The 12579-nt window shown below is 48.0% G+C and overlaps 1 protein-coding gene and 1 pseudogene across 2 annotated transcripts in view; one reads left to right on the top strand and one right to left on the bottom strand.

The window, feature by feature from the left end:
• Positions 1 to 581: 581 nt before the first annotated feature.
• LOC114616983 lies at positions 582 to 5253 on the bottom strand (annotated as a pseudogene).
• A 3926-nt stretch (positions 5254 to 9179) lies between these two features.
• The window catches only part of Rtkn (rhotekin), a 17279-nt gene continuing 13879 nt past the window's right edge, over positions 9180 to 12579 (top strand). The window contains exon 1 of one of the 2 annotated variants that reach the window (XM_028762423.1): positions 9180 to 9439. In XM_028762423.1, the coding sequence (XP_028618256.1) occupies positions 9329 to 9439 (111 nt within the window). In that variant the 5' untranslated portion in view covers positions 9180 to 9328. Of the gene's footprint in view, positions 9440 to 10452; positions 11615 to 12579 lie in introns of those variants that run through there. The other variant, XM_028762424.1, reaches the window with a different exon arrangement.

Genomic DNA, 12579 nt, shown 5'->3' with positions numbered 1-12579 from the left:
CTTCTCAACCAAAAAAGTTGTGAAATAGTAAGATTGACACAGAATTTCCAGAGAACAGTTACATTGTAAAGAATACAGGCATCCCTCTAATGAAACCTCTAAATAAATTTGCTACATCCCTGTACTGCAAAGTTTGGAAGCTAATTAACTTTAACAAAACCAGGCCTAGAGAGGTAGGAAACTGGTGAGAGAAATTGCTGATGTATGGTTGGGAAACAAGGGAAGTGGGAGACCTTTGTTTCGGTTTTGTTGTTTGTGAAGGGGTCTCACTATGTACCCCAGGCTGGCTTGGTACTCCTTATGTAACCCAGACTGCTGTCAGATTCATGAACTTTCTACCTCAGCCTTCCTGGTGCTGGGATCACAGGCATTAATAACCAAGTTTTGCTGACATTTTTTCACATATCCTTTCCCCCCCTTTGAATTTTGTATCTTCTGATTAATTTATACATAATTTTAAAAACAGCACAGAGTTGAATATGCCAATAAATAAGAAAAAAAACTCTAAAAAAATGCGATTCAAGGCTGGAGAGACGGCTCGGTAGTTAAGAATGCACACAGCTCTTGCGGAGGATCCAAGTTCACTTCCCATCACCCACAGCTGGCAGCTCACTGCTGCTGCCTGTAACTCCATCTCTAAAGAAAGCTGATAGCTCTGATCTGTGCCGGTACCTGCACTCAAGTGGACATAGGCAGACTCAGACACACTCCTGTATATAATTTTTAAAGATTATCTGAATGGGTCTAGAGAGATGGCTCAGTTAAGAGCATTTGCTGTCCTTTCAGAGGACCCTGGTTTGGGTCTCAGTACCCACATAGCTTCTCTCAATCATAAGTAACTCCAGTTTCAGATTCAGAGATGGATGCTGCTTCTGGACTCCTCAGGTGAGGACCTGAGGGCAGCAAATCTTATTAACAGCTGAGCCACCTCTCCAGCCCCTTGATTCGCTTGATCTATCTATCTATCTATCTATCTATCTATCTATCTATCTATCTTTCATTCATTCATTCATTCATTTTTGAAACAGGGCTTCTCTATGCAGCCCTGGCTATTTGTTTGTTTGTTTGGTGGGGTTTCTCTGTGTAACCTTGGCTGTCTTTGGAGCTCTTTGTTTGTTTGTTTTTGTTTTGTTTTGTTTCTTGGTTTTTCGAGACAGGGTTTCTCTGTGTAGTTCTGGCTGTCCTGGAACTCACTCTGTAGACCAGGCTGGCCTCGAACTCAGAAATCCGCCTGCCTCTGCCTCCCAAGTGCTGGGATTAAAGGCGTGTGCCACCACCACCACCTGGCCTGTTTTTGTTTTTCAAGACAGGGTTTCTCTGTGTAGCCCTGGCTGTCCCAGAACTCACTCTGGAGCTCATTTTTTAAAATCAGACTGGCCTCAAACTCAGAGATTTGCTTGCCTCTGCCTCCCAAGTGCTGAGATTAAAGGTGTGTGCCATCACACTCAGCTTTCTTGATTCTTTTCATTTACAGTTTATTTATTTATTTAAAAATGTATACAGCGGTGGTGGCACACGCCTTTAATCCCAGCACTTGGGAGGCAGAGGCAGGCGGATTTCTGAGTTCGAGAGTTTGAGGATAGCCTGGTCTACAGAGTGAGTTCCAGGACAGCCAGGGCTACACAGAGAAACCCTGTTTCAAAAAACCAAACCAAACCAAACCAAACCAACCAACCAACCAAACAAAAAAATGTACACAGCATTCGGCCTGCATATATGCCTGCAGGTCAGAAGAGGGCACTAGATCTCATTATAGGTAATTATGAACCACCATGTGGTTGCTGGGGCTTGAACTCAGGACCTCTGGAAAAGCAGACAGTGCTATTAACCTCTGAACCATCTCTCCACCCCCCTTGATTCTGGTTTTTAAAGTATCATATACTGGTATCTGCTTAGAGAAGATTGAGGAATATACAATGTGCTGCTGAGGACTGTCTTTAGAAGTTAGAGTTAAGGATCTTTTACTGTCTAGATTTGAACTCACTCTGTAGACCGGTCTGGCTTCAAACTCAGAGATCCACTGCCCTCTGCCCCCCAAGTGCTGGGATTAAAGGTGTGTGCTACCACACCTGGCCTTTTTTATTTATATTTTTTTAGACAGGATCTTATACATTCCAGGCTGGCCTCAATCTTGTAGTATAGCTGAAAATGACCTTGAATTCCTGACTCTCCTGCCTCTACCTCCCCAATTCGGCAATTACAGATATGCACCATAGTATCCTGTCCCATGGAGTGTGGGGATGGAGCCCGGGGCTCCCTGTGTGCTAGCCAAGCACTCCACCAACAGTCATAGCCTGTTTGTAATTTTTTTTTTTTTAAGTTTATTTGGTACACCAGGAGCAGTGGGCTGGGCAGCAAGAGGAACACCTGCGTTTTGGGAAACTAAGTTAGGGAGACCTTTCTAGAACATATTGGTGTGTTTAGCTACGTAACTGTTCTGCAGGGAAGATTCTGTCATTTCTATTCTATAAATAAGGAAACTGAGGCTCAGAGAGACACACAGGCAGGGAGTAGCAGTGTAAGCATCAGACAGGCTTCCTGACTCTAGGCTGGCCTGTTTCCTCTGTATCCTGATGTCCAGCAGGGAGGAAGTGAATGAAGCTAATGAAGCTTGTGGCTTTTTTGTTTTATAGCTTTTTTTTTTTTTTTTTTTTTTTTGGTATGTAACTTTGCCTTGTTTAGTGTGGTGGAAATATACAGACTAAGAGGAATTTTACCTTCGAAGGAGTTCTCAAGCCTTGTTTTAAAATTTCATGAAAAAAATTTTAAATTCGTAGTATTTGAGTAGGAATGGCCCCCAAACACTCACCTATTTGAATGCTCAGTTACTAAGGAGTGGAAGGACTAGGAGGTGTGGCCTTGTTGGAGGACATGTGTCATTGTGAGTGGGTTTTAAAGTTTCAAACACCCATCCATGCCAGGGCCAGGCTCGGAAACTGTAAGGGAGCCCCATATTAAATACTTTCTTTAATAAGAGTTGCTTTGGGGGCTAGAGAGATGGCTCAGTGGTTAAGAGCACTTGCTGCTCTTCCAGAGTTCCTGAGTTCAGTTCCCAGCCACCACATGGTGGCTCACAACCATCTATAGTGAGATCCGATGCCCTCTTCTAGTGTGTCTGAAGACAGCAACAGTGTAATTATTTACATAAAATAAATAAACCTTTATTTATTTTTTTAAAGAGTTGCCCTGGACATAGTGTCTTTTTACAACAATAGAACGGTGACTAAGATATATAGAAAATAGTGCAAAAGCAGGAAAAAGAGCTCTCTCATCTGCTTACACCGGATCCTCCAGCTGTCGACACTGACCAGTGTCTAGCCAGGAGCAGTGGGACAGTGGCAGTAACTACAGCACCTCGAGGCTTCACAAGAGGATCGCCAGCCAGGGATTTACTGCGACAGTGTCTCAAAAAAAAAAAAAAGCAAGCAAGCTAGGGGTTTGGATGGATGGGTCAGTGGTTAAAAGCAATGAATTGCTCTTTCAGAGGATCAGAGATGGAATCCCAGCACCCACATGGAGGCTGACAGCTATCTCTAGTTCCAGCGGATCTGATACCCTATTCAGACATCTTCAAACTCTGCTTGCATGTGGTCCACAGACATACGTGAAGGCAAAACACCTATACACATAAAACAAAAAGGATGACGACGACGACGATGATGATGATGATGATAAAAATCAGGCCAGGTATGTGTTTGTAATCCCAAGACTCAGAAGTCAGGGCAAGAGGAATGGACAAGTTCAAGACTAATATGGTCTACACAGTAAGATCCTGTCTCAAAAATCAAAGCCAAAGAACACAAGGTAACATTTCCTTGTATTTACTGCCACTGTTATTACTGTTTTCCTGAACAGTTTGAGAACAAATCCCAGACCCCTTTACTCTCCGGTCCACAGGCCCTATTTTAATTTCACCAAATGCTCAACGAGTGCTTTTTTTTTTTTTTTTTTAGATGAACTCATTATTTGACACATTAAGTTATGCAGAGATAAATATATGCAACTGCACGAAAAGAACCATGTTTTCATATTATTAAACACAGCAGTGGCTGAAAAATAAGGAACTGTAGAATGGACCCCTGGATTTAATGCATAAAAACACCCCGTAGGGGAAAATGTCAGGCTTCTTAGCTTCACAGAATCCAGCACTATGCGGGCTTCTTTATACTCCTCGGCTTCTTCCAAGTCCCTTTCGATTTCTGGAATCTGCTGAAGATCAGTCTATGCAGCCTCTAACCAGTGCTGGCAATCTGGGATCCTCATCCGGGACACTTGCATCATCTCTGCCTACTGCTTAATGGCGTAGTTTTCACCATCTTCAGCCTCCATTTTTTCAGTCTTTTCTTCTTGCTGCTTTGCTTCTTTTTCATACATCACTTTTTCTTTGACCAACCGCTTCATCGCTCCGGCCTTGATCTTGAGCTGCCTCGGGTGAGGATCGGCCCTGGTCACGGAAACGGCGCAGGAAGGAGAGGCGGGTCTGCGCGGTGCTGAGTGCTTTTTATTGAAGTTATTTATCAAACTTGGTCAATTACTTTCCGTAGGCATTGCCTCAGTCCCTTACTGTAAGAAAGCAGACTTTGCAAGCTGTAAGGAACAAGCCAGTAAGCATCATTTCTTCTTGGCTTTTGCATCAGCTCCTGCCTCCAGGTTCCTGCCCTATTTGAGTTCCTGTCCTGATTTCCTTCAGTGATAAACAGCAATATGGCAGTGTAAGCTAAATAAGTCTTTTCAGGGTTTATTTAAACCTGCTTTTTGGTCGTGGTGTTTCATCACAGAAGCTGAAACACACCCTAAGTGCATGTGCGGAGGCAGAGAACAATTTACAGGACTGGCTTCTCTCCTTCCACCATGTGCATCCTGGGATCAAACTAAGGTCTTCAGTATTCCTGACAAAAGTCTTTTACCCACTGAGCCATCTTGCCGGCTTCCAAGCATATTTATTTATTTATTTCTGTCTCACACACTACCAGATGTTTTAAGCTCAGGTGAGACTCTCCCAGGATAAGTACTGAGAACCATGGCAGGCCAGGCAGCAGGAACATATGGCTGACATTGTACCAAGGCCACATGGAAGCCGTGCCAAGGAACTGCCTGGTGAGGCTTTGCTGCCACTGGCACCACCCACTCCCTCTTCAGGGGCTGCACTTACAGTGAATTTATCATGAACTCTGACTGGGGCTTGTCTATACTCCAAGATTCAAAGTCCAGATGGGAGCACTCCAGTTTCTCCTGGTCTATGAAGATGTACATGGGGTGGATAGAGGAGACAAATGTTCTTCAGATGCCTTAAAGGAACTACGGCTCCTGCTACTAGCACGTTCTTGAGGGTGATAGAGCAAAAAATAGGAAGGCGATCTGAGCCCTTTGTGACTCACAGCCCCTTCTCCAAATAATGGGAAACACTAAAAAAGAGGTGTGCACTAAACCAGTGGTATGCTGGTAAATGTTTAACAGAAGCTACCCAGTGTGTGTGTGTGTGTGTGTGTCTGTTGGGGGGGTGTTGAAACCAGCCCTAATTTGGAAGGTCCACCTATTCTGTTATGTAAATACTCTCACTGAGGCCTCCTCAAACAGGAAGGGCACTAAACACCCAACTGGGATCAGATAAGTAAATCTTATACCAGAATGTAAGATTTCAACAGATGCCAGAGAACTAATCATAGTAAAATGACCAGGAAGTAGTGAGTGTTTGGCATGTATCATCTTTGCTTTAATTTTGAAAATAAAATTTAAAACACAAATATTTCTTTTATCTTCAGTTATTTATATGTAGTATGTGGCTACGTGTACCTGTAGGCTGGTGCCCAGAAGCCGGAAGCAGAGGATCCTCTGGAGCTGGAGTTGTAGGTGCTTGTGAAGTAGCTACAGGTGCTGAGAACTGAACTCAGGTCCTCTGGAAGAACAGCAAGTGCTCTTAACTTATGCACCATCTGTCCAGCCCTCCATACATTTTTCCTTTTAGCCGGTCTCTCTTTTAGGTGACACATGCCTTTGGTCTCAGCACTCTAGAGTCAGAGGCAGGTGGATCTCTGAGTTCAAGGCCAGGATCCTCTACAGAATGTAGTTCTAGGACTCCCTCTGTAGCCAGGGCTACACAGAGAAACCTTGATTCAGAAAAAAATTTTTTTTTGACTTTTCTTTTACATTCTCTCTCTCTCTCTCCTCTCTCTCTCTCTCTCTCTCTCTCTCTCTCTCTCTCTCTCTCTGTGTGTGTGTGTGTGTGTACAGTCCATAGAGTGTTTGTGGAAGTCAGAGAACAACTTGTAGGGGTTGACCTCTTGTTCCATCATGTGATCCCCCTTGGGATCAAACTCAGGGTTTCATCCTTTGAAGCAACCGCTTTTCCAGCTGAGACATCTTGTTGGCCTCAAATATTTTGTCAAATAAAATTTTAATTTAAAAACCAAACCACCAATATCTTAGCCCTTATTTTTGCCTCCTTGCTGAGTCACATGGGCAGGCATCACTAACCCCAGGAACAGCTCCTCCATCTGCTTTGTACAAAAACCCACCGAGTTGCAACTCCTAAGGCATTACTATTTGCTTGTGGCATTCCTTCCCCTAAGCCTTCACGGTAAGGCACACACAATCTCAGACAGAATTTGAGCTCAACTTTCTTTCCCAGAGTCTGTTTCTTTAGGTCTTGCCTGGGTCCTAGAGGTGTTTTCAAACCCTTCTAGAAGCTCTTGTGCCCTGCCCTTCAGGGATACTGAGAGCTGAGGAGAGGCTGCAGCACCTGTTTCTATCACAGCCTTCAGACTCGAAGCACGTCACACATTCCAGGTCAAATTTCATCTGGAAAGATGGGTTCTGTGCTTAAAAACAAACACTGAGAACAAACTTTTTTGTTAGTTTGCTTTTTTGAGTCAGGGTCTCACTCTCTGGGTCTGGAATTCATTATGTCTTCTGTGGCTCACAGAGATCCCTCCGGCTCTGTCTCCCTGGGATCAAAGGCATGTACCAGCACCTCCAGCTGGAGATGAACCCCTTTAGTTGTTTGTGGTCCTGGGGATTAAACTTAGGATCTTATTCCTGTCACTGAATTCCATCCATAACCCAATTGATCTTTAACTTGATGAGTAATTTTGTAAAAGATTTAGTGTGTGTGTGTGTGTGCAGGTGTCTGAGGAGTCTCAGAGCCCTTGGATGCCTCTAGAGCTGGGTACTGGGAACCTAACTCACATCCTCTGTGATAAAGTCGTGTGCATTCTTGGCTGCTGAGCTATCTCTCCAGCACCATCTCCTCCCCCCCTTTTGAGACAGGGTCTGACTATGTAGCACTGGTTAGCCTCAAACTCCAAGCAATTCCCCTGCCTCAACCTCATGAGTCCTGGGATTATTGGTGAGCACTGATGCTCCTGACAGGCAGTGAGCTGTTTTAGTCCAATGAGACAGCTTTGCTCAGCATCTTAGGTCAGCGTGATTTTGTGCATTTTCTCGATGCCTATTGAGTACTTGTGATGTGCAGGGAGTAAGCGAGGAACAAGACAGACTGTCCCCCCTTTTTCCTCTTTCTTTTCCATCATTTGAGCCTCTCTGTCTCCCTCCGCCCCCCCGCCGTGTGTGTGTGTGTGTGTGTGTGTGTGTGTGTGTGTATGAGGATGAGAACGGACAGCCATCTTTCTCCCTGACACTTGCCATTTCTTCACATGGTGCTAGTGCCTGAAACATCCCTTGAGGAACTTGTCACTCCCCTTCCCTCCCCCTTCCAGCTGACTGGGTTCTAGTTGCTATCTAGGAGGGCACAAGTCACTCAGGTGTGACCAGCAAGCACACATGACTCTCTTAGCCAAGGTGGTTGATTGAGGTCTAGTCAATCCTCTGGCCTCAGTGATGTTTTTTTCCTTTTTTGGGGGGGAGTATGTGTAGGGGGGAATACTTGAAATGAACGATCTCAAATGACTGTGTGTGAATCCCAAACATGTTCAGAAGCCTCAATCCACAGATGTTCTCTTCTTTCTTTCTTTCTTTCTTTCTTTCTTTCTTTCTTTCTTTCTTTCTTTCTTTCTTTCTTTCTTTCTCTTCAGTTGAATTTAAGTCTGAAAAGATGTAGTCCCAGAATTTTGGCAGCAATCTTATGCTGTTGAGGGTAAGAGCAAAATGGAGGGAAGTAGAGCAAGTGTGTGTATGTGTGTGTGTGCACAAAACTGGATACCTGGTAAAGTGATACTCAAAGCCTTGATTTATCAGGTGTATAAGCCGATGCTCCCCCCCTCCAAGTCTCTTTGCTGAAGGGATTTTAAGTCCACTTTCTAAAAGATACTGAGTCATTTGCTGTAGCAGCGCTTCTGAGTTGGCCACCGTGAGCTGGCTCCTGCTCATCTGCTCTGTCGCAGCCCCACCCTACTTCAAACTCTACCCAGCCAGTTCTGAAGCCTCCAGGAGACCCAGTGTGGGTAGTCAGTCAGTTAGCCGGTCTCAGTGAGGTCTGCTGGAGAGAGGAGGGAGTCATGTTCCTGTACCCGCAGGGAGTGAGGCACCTGGACTCTGCTATCCAGCAAGCACAGCCAGTCTTTACATAACACCCTGAAGACGCGTAAACTCCTGGTCCAGTGAGCTGAAGCTGCTTGCATATGAGGACCCAGTGCCCTGTGACCTACTCCTCAGTCTTCGCAGCTTGCTTATAGGTCATTTTCCCTATGAAAACGTCTGCCTCCTTTTCGTTCCCATATACGATTTTCATAGCAACTGAAAAGAGACTGCAATATCCTTACCGAATAGACTGGAAAGTTCAGTGGTTAGACCAAAGTTCTGTGATCCCATAGGGAAGTAACCGAAATTTCAAGACCCTCCTAAGCCCTCTTTATAAATTGAGGCCATTGTGGATGGACTGGTAGCCACACAGGGGATTCTACATGGGAGAGAACTGTAGAAGTTGGGCGGTCCCAAGTCAAGCTAGAACCAGAAAGTGCAGTGTGACTATCGGTGTTTTCCGAGTTCCGGGACTCTAGTTTGACAGGTAGGGGATACTGCAGGGGAGGGGATTTGGGGACCCGCCCCAAGTGCAGGTGAGCTAATCCAGCCGAAAGGGTGGAAGCTCTCAGACCGTGTTGGAGTGGTTTAGGGTGCCTCTGGCAGTGAAACTGTCGACCCATATTGGCTTGGCGCCCGAGTACGGGCCGGGACTTTAGCGGGGGTGGAAGAGGAGGGTGCCGCGCCCTGCCCAGCCCAGGTGTCGTCTCCGGGGGCGGGGTTTGGGAACCGGGCAGCTGGGGAGATTCCCGGCTGCACTGGTAGGAGGGCGGCCGTCGAGGGACCAGACCCCAAGCCCGCGAGAGACTGGTCCTAGGAGTGCAGGAAGCGCACTGAGCAACGGGCTGCCAGCATGTTCTCTCGAAACCATCGGAGCCGGGTCACAGTGGCCAGGGGCTCCGCCCTGGAGATGGAGTTCAAACGCGGCCGCTTCCGACTTAGTGTCTTCAGCGACCAGCCAGAGGTGAGAGGCCGCGTCCCTGCCTTCCCCTCCCAGTCCTGGCAGGTAGCCCTGGCCACCCTGCCTCCTGGGCGCGCCGTGATCTGGGTCTGTCCTAGCTCAAGTTGTTGACTTGGAAATCCAGGTGTGGACAGGGTGCGGATCCATCTGATCTGTGCAAGCCATGCATTGCCTGGTTGAGGTAATCTGCCTCTGCCTTGAAAAGTCTCGATTAGTCTCAAGGTGAGGGGCTTAGGATTCCCAAACTATGCCTGAACCCAAGTCCATCCAGTATCTTGGGCCAAGGACATTGGGCAGCCAGACATCCTCCAATACTTGAAATTTTGACTTGGTTTCCAGCTGCTTGCTAGCTGCCCGGTAGCATCCCACACTGTGCCAACCCCTTAGGCCAGCCTTCGTTGTCTCCACAGTTCTGTCACTTGTCTGAAGCCCTCCCAATGCCCTATTACTCCTGAAGGGCAACAAGTCTCTCCTTCCTCTCTCTCTCTCTCTCTCATCCTCTTTCCTCTCTCTTTCTCTTCCTTTCACTCCTCCCCCCCCACGTGTGTGTTTATGTATGTGTGTTAACTCTTGAATGTTTTCCCACACCCAACTTTCCTCCTCCCTTCTTGGACCTAAAAAGAGTCTCTATCCTCTATCCTGAGAGTCATTACCACACCACCACCACCACCACCACCAGGGTATCCCTGCCAGCACTTCTGAGCCCTATGCTTAATCCCTAAACTGGAGGCACATGGCTGAGCCAGGAATGAGAGGGGCTTAGCCACCCCAAGGAGACTTATGTCCCCAAGGTCAGCCTCCCACATGCTCAAGGAGGTCCCAGTTTAAAGTCTGTATCCCTCACCGGCCTGGGAAGGGTTAAGCGTGGTGGTTCTTCCATCAGCGCACCCCCCTCCCGCCTGGGATTCCAGGCCTGGCTTTTGCCCTTTCCCTCTAGGCTGCCCAGAACAAAGGCTCTTTTCACACCCGTGTCCCGCTGTCCCAGGCTTTCTCTGAGTCAGAAGCGAGTGGAGCGCTTTTGTCATCCTCCCGCCCCAGCAACTTAGACCTAAGGAACCCGCGCGTGGCCAGCGTCTGGGAGCCGGGAGCGAAGTTGGGGGCCTGGAGCAGGGCCTGTGCTCCTGATCCTTGCTAGGATATACCAGGCCTTGGGGGCCATAGCTGGGGAGTCGGGGCGGAGGCGCAGGGCCAGGCCTGCCGCTGGATTGAGTGTGACTCCACGGTCCCGGGGTAGGAGGGGTGGGGGACAGCCCTGCAGCTGGCTGGGACCCGGGGCTGGTTTCCTGTCTGGAAGGGAAGGGGCCCTCAGAGGGGATCAGGGCCAGCAGCAGCCAGGCACACCCCTGACTTTCTCCCTCTCTCTCTCCTCCCTTCTGCTGGAAAAGCGAGGTAATTGTGAGCCCAGGGTGGGGCGTGCTGGATGGGGGCCGGCATTGGAAGGGGTGACCCTGGGGGCTGGGCTGCGTTACGGACTCACCCCTTTGTCCCATTCCCTGGGCTCAAGTCTCCTCAAGTCCTCACTTCTGTCGCTAACTTTCTCAAACTAAGCCAGAACTCCCTGGGTCGGGTCTGATCTCCCGACAAGCCTCAGGATTCCGTAGAATCAGCAGGAGGCGTCCCTTCCCTGCCCCCTTCCAGCTGTGCCTGCCCCTCACTGCCCTCGCAGCGAGCACATTCTTAGTCCGCCAGGCCAGGGATGTGGGCGGGAGCGGGGGAGGGGCCAAAATGGGAATGAAAGGGCCTTTTTCTTCCACAGCTGGGAGAACAGCTGCCACCAACTCAAGGCTGGACACTCTGTGCCCAGAGCCCCCTCTGCAGCTGGTCTCTCCTCCCAGGAGCCCCTGCTCATTCTTTCCTCACTTTCTTTCCTCCTCTGCTTGGCTCCTACCAAGGCCTTGGAACAACACTAAGAGAGAAAATTTTGTCACAGAAGCCAGAGGGGTCTAACAGGACTGCAGAGGGACAGGGACAGACTCTGCATTCTGTCCTAGAGCTGGACACCTCTTTCAAGCTCGGGGAGCAGTGGGAGGAGGAACTGTGGGACAGCGTGGTGCCTACCTGACCTCTCTCTGGGCAGCAAGGGAAGGGGCTCTAGGGGACACAGAGATGCAGGACAGATTGCACATCCTGGAAGACCTCAATATGCTCTACATCCGGCAGATGGCACTCAGCCTGGAGGTAATGCCCCGACCCCTGGACAACATCCTTCCTGTGCTGTCTCAGCCTTAATAGGGCTAATGAGGGAGGAGGGAGGGCCCAGGAGGACCCGCCCCGCCCACAGCTGGGATAGGCGGGACCGCAGGTGGTTTGTATACAATGTGTTGAGTATGTTTGGGGACCCAGGCTCACTTCTGCTGAGCAGAATGAACATTATGAAGGGCTAGGAATGTGGCTCCGTTGGTAGAGTGCCTGTTTGGCATGGACAAAGTTCTGGGTATGAGTATCAGCAGCCCGGGCACTGCATGAACTGGGTGCAGGGGCACATGCATGTAATTCTAGCACTTGCAAAGTAGGAGCAACAGTGGGTTCCAGGCCAGCCTCGGCTAAACAACAACAACAAAACCACATGATGACAGTAGGGTCTTTGCTGTTATGAATAGGTGTGGATGTTTGTTCACGAGACAAAGGTTCATATTTGAGATGGAATGAAGAGATTTCAGTGTGAAGGAGGTTTGTAGAAGAGGTACTCCGAAGAGAGGCGGAAGTAGGTGGTGTGCCACCATGCAGATGTTACACCATGCAGATGTGAGGTTAGAGGTCAGCTTCCAAGAGAGGCTGGGACACTACTTATACATTTATTCTTTTTCTTTTTAATTTCCTTTCCCTCCTCTCTCTCCCTTTTTCTAACTGTCCCTTAGACAGGATCTCACTTTGTAGTCCACCTGGCTACCGAAGTCACTATGTGGTCTAGGCTGGTGTGGAGCTCATAGCAATCCTCCTGTCTTAGCCCTCTGAGTGCTGGGATTATAGATCGAAGCTGTTATGCCTCATTTGTTCACTTATTCTCTTTTGGTTTTCTTGTTGCTTTTATTATGTGTGTGTGTGTGTATGAATTACATAGTGTGTGTGTGTGTGTGTATGAATTCCATAGTGTGTGTGTGTGTGTGTGTATGAATTCCATAGTGTGTGTGTGTATATGAATT

Source organism: Grammomys surdaster, unplaced genomic scaffold, assembly GCF_004785775.1.
Source record: "Grammomys surdaster isolate TR1022 unplaced genomic scaffold, NIH_TR_1.0 133, whole genome shotgun sequence".
Lineage (NCBI taxonomy): Eukaryota > Metazoa > Chordata > Mammalia > Rodentia > Muridae > Grammomys > Grammomys surdaster.
Note: the sequence above shows the minus strand (reverse complement) of the source record. Positions and strands in the feature narration are given on the sequence as shown.